The sequence below is a fragment of the Lolium rigidum genome, chromosome 1, assembly GCF_022539505.1.
Source record: "Lolium rigidum isolate FL_2022 chromosome 1, APGP_CSIRO_Lrig_0.1, whole genome shotgun sequence".
NCBI lineage: Eukaryota > Viridiplantae > Streptophyta > Magnoliopsida > Poales > Poaceae > Lolium > Lolium rigidum.
The window spans coordinates 81,264,888-81,282,175 of NC_061508.1; the positions used below are offsets into that span (position 1 = coordinate 81,264,888).

At 47.1% G+C, this 17,288-nt stretch overlaps 1 protein-coding gene across 1 annotated transcript; it reads right to left on the bottom strand.

Annotated features, from left to right (window-relative positions):
* Positions 1-1,936: 1,936 nt before the first annotated feature.
* Positions 1,937-2,272, bottom strand: LOC124676495 (protein NEGATIVE REGULATOR OF RESISTANCE-like). The gene has a single exon (XM_047212544.1). It carries the CDS (start codon positions 2,270-2,272, stop codon positions 1,937-1,939), a length of 336 nt encoding a protein of 111 aa, XP_047068500.1.
* Between the last annotated feature and the right edge of the window lie 15,016 nt (positions 2,273-17,288).

Sequence of the window (17,288 nt, forward strand, 5' to 3'; positions counted from 1 at the left end):
TGGATACACGGATGATGTGGATGGTATGCACAATCTGCATATCTCTCATATTCTTCTTTCAAAACTAACAGAACAAGATCTCTACTGAACCTCCAATTTATACGTAGTTGTATATATTAGAAAAGGATAGGCATCATTCTTTTCTTCTCAGGAAAGTTGCGAGGTGGTGAATGATTAAAACAGTACACACAAACTCATCGAACAAAGACGTAGTACTTTGGAAAATATAATATAGATTCATGGAATGTTTCTCTGTTTTACCCTAACGGGCTGTGCACATGGAAAAAAACATAATTTTGGAGGAGGGAATGGATATGGGGCCAGCAGGTGAGTGTCACTGTTACTGCTAGTGTGAGCTGATGCTTTAGAGCAGCAACTTGAACAAACGAGTCCGTTTTGGTAGATAGAAAGGGCTATCACACAGGTTATACAACTGAGAAAAGAAAAAGAAAAAACGAGACTGCACCTGGGAAGCTCGTACGACAGTTTTGCATCCGTTCGTCTAAGGCGCTGACTGAGGACCATGGCCAGATCGACACTGCATCTAGGCTTATCTCCTCGTCGGCGGCTAACAGAGATCACCCAGCACCAGGACAAGGCATGCTCGAGTCGAATGATTCTGGCTGCGGCCAAAGCGGTGACACCGATAACCGACCTTAACAAAGCCGGTAGCTAGCGATACAGCGCCTTGATTCGTCCGTGGTGAGGAACTGAGCACAGGGCGGCGCGAGGATTCCGCCCCATCGAAGGGAGTGGCGCCACGATCCAGGCTGCAAACTTGAGGTCTTGAGTACTGCCTCATTCCTTAAAAAGCTACTCTAAGATCCAACACTGCTCTAAGATGATCTTATATAACGGGCGAGAGTGCACCATCAACTTGACGCTGGCTTGGCCTCCGTTCTAAAAGAATACCCAAGGTAGGTCTTAATTAGAGGTGCGGCTTACCACGGTCTCGATCTCTTGTTTCAGTTCTTCCTTTAAAAAAAATTCAGAGTCTTCTCCTGGATGGTGAGACTACGGCTAAGTTCTAAAGTTAGAATATTCTCTGCCCTAACTATCCCTTCTCTGGCGGTGTGCGTGGTTGCAAGTCTAGCTCTTTCGATATAGTTTTCATATTTGGCTATATATATTTGCTACTCCGGTGCGTTGGTTCTTGGGACTTTAGCACGATGACTTTCCATCTGTCTACTACGATAAGTTTTGTCCGGTAGCGAGGATGGCAACGCACCTTTGCCTCGCTCAAGTGCTTTGGTCCAAAGATCTATTTTTATTTTTCCTTTACTTTTAAAGCTCTTACTACTATTGTTGATGATTATCAATCAATAAATCAGTGAATTGTTCAAACAAACTAACTTGCCCGCTGCCTTTAATTGTTTGTCCACCATCACCCAGATAATTCATACCACTACTCCACAGCTTAACATGGCCTAGTTACTCTACATTACCCTGCAATCCTGCACAACGATCCTCGCCCTCTGTTTGAGTTTTCCTCGATCACGGCCATTAATTCACTGGCCGTACTTGTACTACGAATAAAGCAGGCTGTCCTAGACAAGGAAAATAGGCCAGGAGTGGTTCGTGACGCTTTCATAAAATGTGAGTCGGGAGATCAAACCAAACCTAATGACTTTGCAATCTTTTTTGGTCGACAGTAAATACTCGCTGACTTGTTATGTGGTGCTCAATATATAAACACCACGTTTAGATGATTTTTATCTATTTTTGCGAGGATAGACGATGAGGAAACATTATCTTGGACACATATACTGATCGATCTTAGTACTGAACCTTTCAATGTGATGGACCATGTTAATACTAGTTGTTTCCAGAGATTACAAGAGTAGGGCTACAAACTAATACCAGCAATGTGCTACTGCAGTAATTACCGGATCATCATCAGTAAGGCCGCGTGGCTCTAGGCGGAGACGCGCTCCGGTCACGGCGTGGCCGGTGCCTCGGGCTCCGGCTCGGCGTTCAGGTCGAGGAAGATGCCTGAGGGCCGTGGCGGTGGCTTGGCGTCCTCGGTGAGACGCGCGTCCACGGATGGCCGCTGTGGCTGTGTCGGTGCTGGCTGTGCTGCTGGCGCCAAGTCCTCCCAGAAGCTGGGGTGCCACGACGATGGAGCACGTGCCCCTGCGCTGCCGCGCGATACAAAGCGGCGGGTGGCGTCGCGCATGCGGCGCAAGATGACGGAGAACTCCTCCACCTCGGCGTCGGACACCTCCTCGGCGGCAGGCCGCTTGCGCTTGCCCGTGGCGGTGGGCGCGTCCATGGTGTTTGTTTGGTGGGTGGGTGGGTGCGTGGCGTCTTCACGAGTGTTTCATTCTTTCGGAAGCACAAGAAAGACTTTGGGTTATATATATAGCGCGCGCCACGGTGGAACCAAAAGAACGGGGAAAAGGCTCCGTCTTCTTTCCTTTACCTTTACCTTTACCTTTACGACGGGATGGCGACTAACTAGGGCCTCACAAAATAATTTGCCACGCACCAACATTTCGGGTTTCATGTCTGGGGCTGTTGCACCACAAGACGTGCCCACTGACCTACTGTACTGAAACCAAACCATCACCCATGCCTGCAGAAAACATGACAGCCAGCATCATCTAAACCTAAACCTAAACCTACTGCTATAGCTAGCTGCACGCCTTACGCTAATGTCATGGTTTCATTAGTTATTTCAGTGAGTATATTTTGTTTGTCGATGATCCAATCATGCTCTCTTTTTTACAGGACTTGACTACATGTGCTTTCAAGGGGCATGCGTGTTAAACATGCTTGCACACATTTTCCTAGTGCTTTTGTTTTTTTACTTTATGGTGTATATATTGCATACAATTCGTTTCACATGGAAATTAGTAGTATCTGTTAGTTACACTATAAGAATGACAAAAGTTTTTTTTTCAGATGTTACTTACGCTCCAAGCTCGGCACATTAGATTAGAGGGAGGGAGTAGCAAACCAACAAGAGGTGGGCCAAACTGACTTAACAACACAACATGGAAATCACATCTAGTGTCAAAGGGTTGTCGATGTGCTGATAGGGAAATTGAAAGCGGGTCACAAATTTGAAGGAGCGACAATAAAAGCACAATACGTCTCCAGCTAAAAGGGTAGACAAGACACATCTACCTAGACTATGATGATAAGAGATGCATGTTGCGTGTGACTCTAGTGGAAGGTTAAGACGAATCAAGCCGCAAGCCCGCAAAGGCCTAGGTTTAGGCATTCATGGTCATTTTGGCATGGAAATTTTAAAAGGTACCGAATCTCCGCAAAAAAAATCAACAAAGGGAGTTTCTGTGATGATCAAGAGCGAGGGCCAACATACTCTTGGAAACAGTGAAGATGGAAAACTTGACGTCCATTCAGTCGATGCTCCTTCCATACATTTTTTTGTCATACTCCATCCGCTCACTTTTACCTTGCGTTTTAGCTGTTCCAAAAATTCCACCTTTACCATGCGTTGGCAAGTTGATTTCCCAAATTGCTCCAAGCTAGCTTCCCCATTAGTTTAAGCCACCGCGCTTGCATGGAAGGAAGAGAGAGAGAGAGAGAGAGAGGCAGGCGTGAAGAGAGTTGGGTTGCTGGCCATGCAATGAATTGCACAGGAATTGAGGCGTTCATGTACCCGTGATTATTATGGCAGCTGACTGAGGGAGGGGCAAATTAGTCCATCTTCTCCTGATTTGAGCTCACGAAAGGTTGGCTTTGGTATCTTTTATTTGTCCAGGACGCAAGGTAAAGATGAACGAAGGAAGTATCTAGTTATGGTGCTTTTGACCCGATCTAAGCATTTGTCACTCTTTTGTATGGTTGGCTTTGGTTTAACATACTGAATAGTGAGCTGTATAATAATTATCGCATTTAACATACTATTAAAAATGAACAATGCTATGAGTATTTGTTGTTGTTTATAGTCTTTCCATGTTGTCGCTTGCAATATAGGCACTCCAACTTCCGTCCTTTGTCGCATGTAGATACGGACAAGTGATCGACAAGGCCAACATCAACAGTCAGTAGTAGTTCTGACGACGTTTTGGGGTTTTTCTATGCTCATGCCATCTCCAATTGGTCATAGCATCTCTGACACGTAATATGTACATTTTGATCCATATGAGGCTCCCATCGGACAGTGAAGAGGCCCATATCCGTTTGTACCTAGTAGCTTTCCAGCGATAACCCACATTTGGTACGCGGCCTTGCATTTTTTAAACTGCTCTGGATGTCATGGTGTCCTTAGTTATTTAAGTGAATATATTTTGTTTGTCAATAGTCCAAATCATGCTCTCTTTTTACATGACTTGACTAAATGTGTTGTTCAAGGGGCATGCGTGTTAAAGCATGTGTGCACACACTTTCCTAGTTATTTCATTTGACTTTATGGTGTATATATTGCATACAATTCTTTTCACATGGAAATTAGTTGTATATGTTAGTACACACTTACACTATAAGAATGACAAAAGGTTATTTATTCCAATATGTTACTTACGCTCCAAGCTCGGCGCATTGGATTAGAGGGAGGGAGTAGCAAACCGGCAACAGGTGGGCCAAACTGTCTTAACAACACGACATGCCAATCACATCTAGTGTCGAAGGCCGATGTCGAGGTGCTGATAGGGAAATTGAAAGCGGGTCACAAATTTGAAGGAGTGACAATAACAACACAATATGTCCTCAGCTAAAGCGGTAGACAAGACTCATGTACCTAGACTATGATGATAAGAGAGGCATGTTGCGTGTGACACTAGTGGAAGGTTGAGACGAATCAAGCCGCAAGCCCGCAAAAGCCCTGGTTTAGGCATTCATGGTCATCTTGGCATGGAAATTTTAAAAGGTGTTGAATTTTCGCAAAAAAAATATTTGTCAACAAACGAAGTTTCAATGATCATCAAGAGAGAGGGGCTACTCTTGAAAAGAACGAAGATGATAAACTTGACTTCCACTAAGTCGATGCCCCTTCTATACATTTTATATATCTAGTTATGGTTCTTTGACCCGATCTAAGCATTTGTCACTCTTTTATATGGTTGTTTATTTAAACTGGGTTTAACAATGAATATTAAACAGTACAATAATTGTTGGTCTAAGCATATTGAATAGTGAACCGTATAATAAATTATCACATTTAACATACTATTAAAAAAATGAACAATGTCGTGAGTATTTGTTGTTGTTTATAGTCGTGTCGTGCTGGCGCTCGCAGTAAAGGCACTCCAACTTCCGTCCTCTGCCGCATGTAGATACGGACAACTGAGCCAACAAGGCCAACATCAGCAGTCAGTAGTACATGACAACATTTTGGGGGTCAACGATGAGTAGTAGTTATGACAACGTTTGGGGGGTTTTCTATGCTCATGCCACCTCCAACGGGCCATCGCATTTCGAACACGCAATATGTAAATTTAATCCATATGAGGTGGCTATCGGAGAGCAAAGAGGCCCATATCCATTTGTACCATAGTTTTAAATAGCGGGCTATAGGATATAGCCGTGATCTCCGAAAAAGGCTATAGCCAGGCTATAGCGGGCTATAGCCACCTTTTAGCACGTGAATGCCTTTAGCCGCACCTTGCTCGAAAGGCTATAGCCGGGCTATAGCGGGGCTATAGCCGGCTATTTAAAACTATGATTTGTACCTGGAAGCTTCCCAACGACGGCCCGCATTTGGTCTGTGGCCTTGCATTTTTTAAACCTCCTCAACGTTCATGTTGTGCATGATCGCACAAGCAGTCATAACCTCCTATAATATCTCATTGCTCCATGTCTTAGCAGGGTGTTTGTGGTAACCTAGCACACAACTGCATCTTGTAGTGTGCAAGTCATTGTATAAAACTTATTAAAGTACCATTCTATAAAAAACTAGATCATGTTGGCCCGGCGTTGCCGCCTCTCCACTGGGATATAGAATTTTAGGAAGCAAATGAACACATGATTGCTTCTGAGAAAAGCTATAAACTGATACTTAAATTCATCAAATCAAGACTCGGTATGGTCCTTTCTTGCGCACCATCACAAGTGGCAATATCAACACTTGAAATTCAATGTGATGACTAAAATGCAGACATGAACATATATATACTTTGTAGTTGTATAGAGGATAATATCTACTTTCTTTCCATGTAGGAGATATCTGGGTCAACGATGAGTAGTAGTTGTATAGAGGATAATATCATTTGTAGTCATCATATAGCTAACATGTACAATAGTTGGCTATAAGAATGTAGTACTTTACTAATATATGGCCCACATTCCACTCTCACAAGGTGCCTAGGAGCACGTGCAAGAGCTGGCTATTGCATAGTAGCCCACCTCCCTTCTCTCTCCTCTTCTCTCTCCTCCAACTCATCTAAAATATATTATTTAATTTCTTATAGTCAGCTGACTAGACTCTATTGTATAGTAGCTCACTCACATTCTCTCTCCTCTTCTCACTCCTCCAACTAGACACAAATATATTATTTTAATCTTTGTAGCCAGCTGACTGGACCTTATTGTACTTGCTCTTACAGAAACTGAAAAATTACTCTGGCTTCAAGGCAGACGCATGAGCTTGACTCACGACGGTTGGCATCTCGCTGCCGAATCAACTGGGGAGGCTCGGTCGCTGCCGCATCAGAGTAAGAACAATAGAAGAGTTAGCAAGTTGGCTGTATGTTTTTGCCATGTCATCTATAGTTTATTTGTAGTTAGCTCATACAATAGTTAGATACAAGTATGGATTACTTTATATGCATATGACCCATTTTGCAATGTCACAAAGTGTCTATGAGCACGCGCTGCAGCTGGCTATTACTACCTCTGGACGTTTTTAATCGACGTGATCCAACCTATGTTTCTGAACGATGCTAGCTGGAAACGACATATACTCGCGTCCATTAAATCCAGACGGAGGGAGTATCTTGTAGCCTGCTTCTCTTCTCTCTCCTCTTCTCTCTCATCCAACTCAGTAAAACTATAGTATTTAAATCTTATAACCTGCTGATTGGGAGCGGTGTTTTGGAACATGGGTGCATATGCTCCCTATATTTTGAAATGCATCTTACATATATTTTAAATTTAAAAAAATTGAAACTAAAAGTTCGCACGTATATCTTCACGTGCTACGTGCTCACAAAGTCGTTTCATAAAAAATTGAGTTATCATGTGACATGTGTAAAAAAGACAAAATTCAGTGCTAAAAATAATGTTTTTCACAAGATAAACTTTCTCTTTTTTATATAGACCACACAAAATATTGGTTTTTCGTGAAACTTGACGAACACGCGTATATTATGGAGATGTACATGTACATTTTTTTTTAAAAAATTTTCGACATTTCGAAATATGATTTTTTGGTAGAGGGAGCATACGCACCCGGGAGCCAAATTGAATTTCCGCTGATTGTATTTTATTGTACTTGCTCTCAGATGCTAAAGGCTGCACCGCCGTTCGATGACCCTCTGCATCGATTGGCCGAGGAATAGGTCGCACGGATTTGTGCACCCGCTGCATCTCCTCGGTCGCCCTTGCTGGCCGCATCGCCTGGTTCAGCCTCCTTGGTTCAAACTCCTCCCCTCTCGCATCGCATCACTCTTGCTGCACTTTTTTTTTCTCCATCGGTATCTTTTTTTTTTGAGGGAACTCTCCATCGGTATCTGGTTCGATCGCTTCCTTGGTGGAATTAATGCAGAGTCAGGGTAGCTTGCTCGACACAGAACGCCAGACCCAAAAAAAAGCCCATTTAACCTTTCGGGGCCCAAGAATTCTGGTGAGGCCTAAGTGCATTCGGGGAGTAGCAGCCCTGCAATGAATAAGGCGTAGGAAAATCAAATCTGATCTCGGGTGCATATGCACCCGGTATGTATAAAACATATTTCCAAACCGTAAAAAATTTAGGAAAAAAATTTAGCATGTAGAGGGTGTTATCACCAGAATTTGACCGGATCAGAGGTGGGCCGCGATTGAAGATGGGCTTGAAGAATATACATAGAAGGAATACATGAATCGGCCTTGTATATCAAGTTTGGGCTAGTTTGCCCATATATCTGTAACATAGTATGTCGTTTAGAAGTTAGAGTTTAACCCGTGCACGGTTAGGTGCACGCCTGAATTAGAAAGTCCCCCGGACTATAAATATGTATCTAGGGTTTATGAGATAAACAACAATCACGTTCACCACAAACCAATCTAGGCGCATCGCCAACTCCCCGTCTCGAGGGTTTCTTCCGGGTAAGCACCATGCTGCCTAGATCGCATCTTGCGATCTAGGCAGCACTACGTTATTCGTCGTTCATGCGTTGCTCGTACTGAAGCCTTTTTGATGGCGAGCAACGTAGTTATCATAGATGTTTTAGGGTTAGCATCGTTCATCATATCATATGCTATCGTCGTGCAACCCTTAGGCATCTAGCCGCCCTTACACCTATTTTGGGTGTAAGGGCGGCACCCGCTGATCATTGTTTAGTAGATCCGATCCGTTATGATTGCTCCTTGTTCTTCAAGGATTAGTTTAATATCTGCATCGTTAGGCCTTACAAACGGGTCGAAGGATCCGGTGGCGCGTAGGGTGTAGTTTGCTAGCCCTAGACATGATGTTCAGAGGATCAACTTTGTGTTGGTTTTTAGGCCTTGTCTAGGGTCGGTTTACGATCACCGTGCGTGGCCGCCGGGCTCGATCACGAGTAGGATGTTCCGATTATGCGGTGAAAACCCCAAATCGTAGTAGGTCGTTTTAGCTTCATCTTGATCAAGCGGGACCACCATCCGATCGTACACCTCGTACGCATCATGGGTGGATCGGCTCCTTGAGCCGATTCACGGAGACAACTTGAGAGCCGATCGAGGCTCGTATTTAACGTTTACGTGTATGCCATGCGAGGAAACTAAGCGAGGCATCATCCAACACCTTCACGACTAGGTATAGGTCGAGTGGCACGCCCTTGCATCGGCATCGGACGTGCGTGCCGAAGGCTTTGCGGAGCCGTCGCTCGGAGGGACCGGGGGCCAGCCGCGATCCTGGGAGATTCCCGGCTCTACGGTGTTGCCCGTCGCTGCCCGCGCGGTGGGTTTCGACCGCAACACATTTTGGCACGCCGGTGGGACAATCTTCGACATCAACCGCGTCGCCATCTACATCTGAGATGGCGGAAGGCACTCCGGTCAAGTACGAGGATCGAGCGAGGAGCTCAAGAAGAAGCATGACGAGATCAAAGCGGTCCTCGAAGCTGACCTCATCGGCTCTTTCCACGGAACCCGCTCACATGGCATCGGGTGGAAAGGGTTCTCACTGAAGCGCGCTCGATGGAGTGGACCTGTCCACCCCGTCGGAGGAACGCACCCGGTGTCGCTGCGTCGGGAGATCAACTTCATGGTGGCTCATTCGCCGCACCGCCATTACGAGAGCCTGGTGAACACTTTGGAGCGTGTCGCTGCGCGTGATCCAGGAAATCATGAGCCATCGGTATTCTCCGTCGGGACCAGCTCGCGGGGACTTACCAAGGAGAGATGCCACTCCGAGTCCCGTCCACCGCTGCCGTTCGCGTTGGTAGCACCAGAAGTGCCGAATTCACCGGCATCCGCCGTTAACATGGTGGGGCTCGCTTACCCTGGAGGGTGCCCGCCAAGATTCTCGTTCAACATCAACATGATAGGGCTCGGGCACCACCCTGGCAAGGACAGTGACGAGGGTAGCTGCTCTCACAGCGTAGAAGCTGTTCCACGCGATCGGCCCCGACACCTCCAAAAAATCCTGGTTACGATCAAGATGAAGGCCGATGCCGGCGATCGGCCCGCATTATCCGTACCACATGCTCTCCCTGTATGTGGTGTCGACCTCACAGGTGACGGAAAGCTAGGATATGGGTTCACATCGGCTGACGAACTAGAGGAAGTCGACATCGGTCCTGGGGATAAGCCGCGACCAACCTTTATCAGCAAGAAGCTAGATCCACATCTTAGGGGTCAGATGATAGCTCTGCTAATTGAATACCCAGATTGCTTCGCGTGGGATTACACAGAGATGCCTGGGTTGGACAGGAGCATCATTGAACATCGGCTTCCCCTTAAGAAAGGGTTTCGGCCGTTCCAACAACGAGCACGTCAGATGAAGGCCGAAATTCTGGAAGAAGTCAAGAAAGAGATCGAGAAGATGTTGGCCGCCGGGTTCATCAGGCCATGCAGGTACGCTGAATGGATCTCCAGTATCGTTCCTGTAGAAAAGAAAGACGGCCGATGGCGTGTGGCCATCGATTTTCGAGATCTCAACAGAGCCACTCCAAAAGATGAATATCCGATGCACGTGGCGGAAACGTTGATCAATGCGGCTGCTGGCCATAAGGTGTTGAGCTTCATGGATGGCAACGCCGGCTATAACCAAATTTTCATGGCTCCGAGAAGATATACACAAGACCGCATTCAGAGTGCCAGGAGCAGTAGGCTTGTTTGAGTATGTAGTCATGACCTTCGGGTTGAAGAATGCTGGTGCAACATACCAAAGAGCCATGAATTATATATTTCACGATCTGATCGGCAAGTTGGTGGAAATCTACATCGATGACGTGGTGGTCAAGTCTGTCTCCATGGAGGGACACTTGGATGATTTGCGACGCATCCTAGACCGAACTCGGAAGTTCGGACTGAGAATGAATCCGAAGAAGTGTGCCTTTGGTGTGACGGCCGGTCAGTTCCTAGGTTTTTTGGTTCATGAACGGGGAATTGAGATCGGCCTGAAAAGCCGGGAGGCGGTGCGTACCATGCAGCCGCCCACCACGAAGAAAGAGCTCCAACGTCTTATCGGCAAGATCAACTTCGTCGACGATTCATCTCTAACCTGTCGGGACGAATCGAGCCGTTCATGGCGGCTGGTAAAGATTAAATCTGATGACGAGTTTCAGGGGGCGAGAACGGCGGCGGGCGTTTGACGAGATTAGCGGTATCCGACGACGCCGCCTATGCTAGTTCCACCCCAACAAGACAGGCCGTTCTATATCTACTTGTCGGTAGGCGACACGTCCATCGCTTCGGTGGTGGTGCAACTTTATGAGGGTGTTGAAAAGGTCATCTTCTACCTCGCAGAAGGATGTTGGACGCGGAGACAAGGTATCCTGAGGTCGAGAAGCTTTGCCTTTGCCTGTTCTTCACCTGCACCAAGCTCCATCACATCCTTTTGACGGCAGAGATCATCGTCATCTGCAAGTCGGACGTTGTCAAGCACATGCTGGTCGGCCCCTATTTTGAAAGGCCGGCTTGGTAAGTGGATGTTTGCGGCGACGGAGTTCGACCTTCGGTATCGGCCTCGCGAAAGCGATCAAGGGACAAGCGTTGGCCGATCTTATAGCTGAGCAGATTAATACTAATATAGCGGCACTATCCGTACGTGCGTGGGCTATGTTCTTCGATGGATCGGCTTGTGACGATGGTTGTGGCATCGGCATTCTGCTCGTGTCGCCTCGGGGGGCAACATATTCTTTCGCCATCAGGCTATCTGCCCCTTGCACCAACAATGTTGCTGAGTATGAGGCGAGTGCGCAAGGGGATGGAGTTGCTTTTGGAAGCTGGGGCGAGAGGCAGTGGAGCTTTTTGGAGACTCGAAGTTGGTGATCTCTCAACTCACGGACGAATACAAGTGCGAGAGTGAATCACTTTTTCCATATTGGGTGGAGTGTCGTGAGCTGATGACACATTTTCGGTACATCAATTTTAATTGGGTCCCAAGGTCTCAGAATACCGACGCCAATGATCTCGCACGGATGGCGTCGGGATACAAGGACATACCCGACGGGTCGGAAGTTCGAGTGCGGTTCTGGAACGGGATGATTGGAGAACCGATATCTTCAATTATTTGAAGGATTCGGCTCGGGGGCACCAAAAGGATAAGATACAAGGCTATGAAATATGTCCTTATAGGAGATGACATGTTCTACGGGACGTTGGAAGGGTTACTACTTAAATGCCTGGGACCAAGCTGAGTCTAATCGGCTCTTACATGAGGTGCATGAAGGCGCTGTGGAACTCACCAATCGGCCCATAAGATGAAGTGGTTAATTAGGCGATCGGGGTTTTATTGGCCTACCATCTTCGGAAGGCTGCTTCAACTACTACAAGGGATGCCAAGCGTGTCAAATGTTCGGGAAAATCCGAGATGGTACCCGCGTCGGCAATGAACCCCATCATCAAACCTTGGCCATTTCGAGGTTGGGGCATGGATATGATCGGCAAGATACATCCTCCGTCAAGCAAAAACCACGAGTGGATTCGGCCATTACAGATTATTTCACCAAATGGGTGGAGGCCGTGCCCATGAAGAAAGTAAAATCGGAAGATGTTATCCAATTTGTCAAAGAACATGTCATTCATAGGTTCGGGATTCCCCAAACCATCACGACCGATGGAGGTTCGGTTTTTGTCTCTAAAGAATTCAGAAAGTTACTGCGATGACATGGGGATTAAGCTAATCCGATCATCTCCATACTACGCTCAAGCCAACGGGCAAGCCGAAGCATCCAATCAAAGCTTGATCAAGGCTGATTAAGAGGAAGATCGAGGAGAACCCCGGGGTGTGGCATGAGACGTTGTCGGAGGCTTTGTGGGCCTATCGCATGTCATGCCATGGAGCTATAAAGACTTCGCCGTACCAGCTTGTCTATGGGCGAGGAGGCCGTATTACCTTGGGAAATTACGGCTGGATCGAGACGTGTCACGTTTCAGAATGACACGACACACGAGGAATATGCAACCACGATGAGTGACACTATTGAGGATGCAACGGAACTTAGACTTTGGTCGTTAGAGAAGATTAAAGAGAACAAAGCCGGGGTAGCTCGGGCATACAATAAAAGGTAAGACCAAAGGAGTTTCAAGTTGGTGATCTAGTATGGGAAGCCGTGTTGCCACTAGGAACCGGGGATAAAGCATACGGCAAATGGTCTCCTAATTGGCACGGTCCTTACAAAGTCATCCGGGTTACGAAGGGCAATGCCTACATGCTTGAATAGTTGGATGGTGCGAAGTTCCCAGTGGCCGTCAATGGCCAACATCTCAAGAAGTATTTCCCAAGCATGTGGGAAGATGGGCAGTGAGATATGGAGGCCGATTTTAAATCGGCCAGAAAAAAAAAATCAAATCACAGCCGATGTACAGACATCGACTTCAGTATACAAGCATGTGGAGACAACAGTATGCGTACAGCCGATACACGGGCATCGACTTCAGAATAATAAAACTCTAGAGGAGCAAGCTCAATCATAATATTTGGGATAAGTCATCCTAGTGGTTTGTTGAGGAGTTCAATCTGCACGTTTGAGATGGTTTGGACGGAAACTAGACCTGTTGGACCGTGTGGATAGGCAACGGCTTGGCCTCGAATCGCGTTTATAGTGCAAGCCGATGCCCTGTCATCGGCTCTTTGTACAGCGACTTCGTTCGACGATCGGCAAAGTTGACAAAAAAGTAAGACTAATTGGGGAATATTCTCTTCATTAATAGTGGGATTTCTTACAAAGAAAGAGCCGATTGCTCAGGGAGGAAAGAACAAAAGCCGACTACTACTACTAGTCCCTAATCTAAGGGCCGTTACTGCCCTCGTCGTCGTCGTCGCTGCCGCCGGCGCAGCTGCTGGTAGGCTCCTCATCGCTGCTCCCGTAGCCTTCTACGGGAGCCTCCTCTTCCTCATCGTCGTCATCGCTGTCGTCGTCCCACCAAGCGCGGAGGCGCTTCGCCGGTGGGTAACCTTCGAGGGAGTCATCGTCGTCATCCTCCACCTCTTCCTCGGAGGAGGTGAAGTCGTCCCAGGAGAAGCGGTCGTCCTCGCTCTCCGCCTCCTCCTCCCCGTCGACGAGGAATCGAAGGTCGTCCTCTCCGTCGGTCAAGGATTTGTCATCCTCGGACCAGATGGAGGAATCGTGCTCCTCCTTGTCCCACGTCGTTGGGGCGAGGATGTCGTGCGCCGCCAACGAGCCCCACTGTGGCGTCGGCTCACGGAAGGGAGATTATACATCGGAGAGGTTTGAGGAGGAGGAGGAGGAAGAAGACATGGCTACGGAGGAATGGGGGTTTTTGCCGATGGCTAGTACGGAGCGAGGAGGGTGAAAGGGCGAACTGCTCAACACGGTTAAATAATGGATATAGTGGAGGTTCAATGCCACAGCAGTTTCCGAGGAAGTGGTGCCCAACAGAAAAAAAAAGAGAAACCGTCAGGCCACGCGGAGAAGTGGAGGAGGCAAGGCATCATGATGAAGGATACTGCGGCGGTTTTGCTCTGCCACGACATGACCCGACGAAGGAAAAGCGTAATGATTTTGGAAATGTCATTTCCAAAACCAGGGGGCATGTGTTATCACCAGAATTTGACCGGATCAGAGGTGGGCCGCGATTGAAGATGGGCTTGAAGAATATACATAGAAGGAATACATGAATCGGCCTTGTATATCAAGTTTGGGCTAGTTTGCCCGTATATCTGTAACATAGTAGGATACGTGTCGTTTAGAAGTTAGAGTTTAACCCGTGCACGGTTAGGTGCACGCCTGAATTAGAAAGTCCCCCGGACTATAAATATGTATCTAGGGTTTATGAGATAAACAACAATCACGTTCACCACAAACCAATCTAGGCGCATCGCCAACTCCCCGTCTCGAGGGTTTCTTCCGGGTAAGCACCATGCTGCCTAGATCGCATCTTGCGATCTAGGCAGCACACGTTTATTCGTCGTTCATGCGTTGCTCGTGCTGAAGCCTTTTTGATGGCGAGCAACGTAGTTATCATAGATGTTTTAGGGTTAGCATCGTTCATCATATCATATGCTATCGTCGTGCAACCCTTAGGCATCTAGCCGCCCTTACACCTATCTTGGGTGTAAGGGCGGCACCCCGCTTGATCATTGTTTAGTAGATCCGATCCGTTATGATTGCTCCTTGTTCTTCAAGGATTAGTTTAATATCTGCATCGTTAGGCCTTACAAACGGGTCGAAGGATCCAGTGGCGCGTAGGGTGTAGTTTGCTAGCCATAGACATGATGTTCCGAGGATCAACTTTGTGTTGGTTTTTAGGCCTTGTCTAAGGTCGGTTTACGATCACCGTGCGTGGCCGCCAGGCTCGATCACGAGTAGGATGTTCCGATTATGCGGTGAAAACCCCAAATCGTAGTAGGTCGTTTTAGCTTCATCTTGATCAAGCAGGACCACCATCTGATCGTACACCTCGTACGCATCATGGGTGGATCGGCTCCTTGAGCCGATTCACGGGACAACCTCGAGAGCCGATCGAGGCTCGTATTTAACGTTTACGTGTATGCCATGCAGGAAACTAAGCGAGGCATCATCCAACACCTTCCTGACCAGGTATAGGTCAGGTGGCACGCCCTTGCATCAGCATCGGACGTACGTGCCGAAGGCTTTGCGGGCCGTCGCTCGGAGGGACCAGGGCCAGCCGCAGTCCTGGGAGATTCCCGGCTCTACGGTGTTGCCCGTCGCTGCCCGCCGGTGGGTTTCTGACCGCAACAGAGGGACATGTTCTATGTGTGCACGTAAATTTTCACCTAAAACCAACATTTTTTGTACCCTGTGTAAAAAAGGCAAATAATGCCTCAAAAAATAGACTATTTTAGCACCTAAGATTTGTCTTTTTTGCACAAGGCATGAAACATATCGGTTTTTGCTGAAACAACTTTGTAAGCATGTAACATGTCAAGGTATACACAAAGAATTTTTATTTGTATTTTTCTAACATTTTTAAATATATTTAATATGCGTTTCAAATAAAGGGTGCATATGCACCCGGGTGTAGAAACACCCTGTCCCCTTATTACAAAATATACGCCAGCAACGCTTTGTAACGCTAGTTCGGTAATAGCAGCATCGCTCACCCCGTCAGATTTTTGAAAAATCGCGGTTTCGGCAAAACTAGGAAAACTGCCCGTGCGTTGCAACGGGAATATATTTTTAAAATGTTTACGGGTTGAATTTATTTTACGATCTTTTGCCTCAGATTTTTTTTACAATAACCGCATGAATTCAATTTTTTTTGGAGACACAACTTTCTTTGACGAGAACGTGGCTACGGTTAAGGATAGGGATCGCTTTGTTATCGTGTTAGCGTAAAAAATAGAGGACGTAGCCTAGAACTCTACCATGGCCATCATCCAAAATTTGTCCCGCACGAAGCCACAACTGTTAGAAGCACCTAGAACATGTATGTAACTAATTAGAGATTGTTGTCATACCGATAAAAAAAATAGTTACGTTAGAACTAAACACAACGAACTTGAAGAGCAGCTACCACGGTTGGAAAGTGCTGACTGAGCCTCACCTGATCAGAGTGCATGATCTATTTGTAGAACTAACCTTGTGTACCGTCAGCCAACATGCAACATATCCATCAGCAGCAGGCATTATATATATATATAGCACCAGCTTGTTTGCTTCCCAAGTTAATTTGAAGATGTGCAACTAAATTAATTACAGAACTGTGGGGTTGCATCCTAACAGTTCGTGTTAAGCAGAAGCCGAAGTCATAATCTAGGTATGTAGTTTCGATCTTTGGGTTGTCTAGCGACCATATCGGAGTTGTTTTTCGGATCTGTATTTATTCAGATCAGCAAGCTCACAGTTAACAGCCTGAGTTCAGATTTGCATCCAGGCAGCTGCTTAGATTGGACAAGACATCGTTTTGGTTGCTGATCGTGGTTTGCCTGCGTGTGTCCACATTGAGTTTTCTTTGCCTCTCATACTGTTGTATTATCCTGAGGTTCCCATCCTCGATTTGCATAATCACCACATCACATTCTCCTAGATCATTCATGTACGTACTACTCTGATCCTGCTTCCGGTCCCAGCTCAGCTTCGCCCACCGCGTCCGGCACATGATGCATGTCGGCACCCGCCTCGCTCTGCTGCAATTCTACCGCCCGAAATACTCGATGCGGCCATGTTTAACGGACCAGCTGAGCTCAAGGCCAGTGAAGTCGATCCATCCATCATGCCACCAATAAACTCCCCGTCACCACCATCCCACAGCGACACAAGCCCGTCCTAAGGGCATCTCCAGTGGGGCGACGCATAGTTATGTCCGTTTGCGTCGGGCACTGTTGTGGGTATACTTCATGGGTGTACCATCGACAGTGCCTAGATCCGGCAAGCCCGGGCGGCCCATAGATGGTGGTGTGGCATGTGGCCCATCGGGCGGCCCAGTTGCTATTGATCCTGAAGGATGAAGTCCAGCTCAGGAGAGGGAAGCCGGACCCCAACCGACCTTCGGAGGAAGTCGGATCCATGGAGGCCCATATGGAACCCGGATCCAGTACGACGTATAAGGGA

What these genes read in the sequence shown, in the direction of transcription:
- LOC124676495 (XM_047212544.1), bottom strand. Translation starts at nt 2,272, where the DNA reads ATGGACGCGCCCACCGCCACGGGCAAGCGCAAGCGGCCTGCCGCCGAG.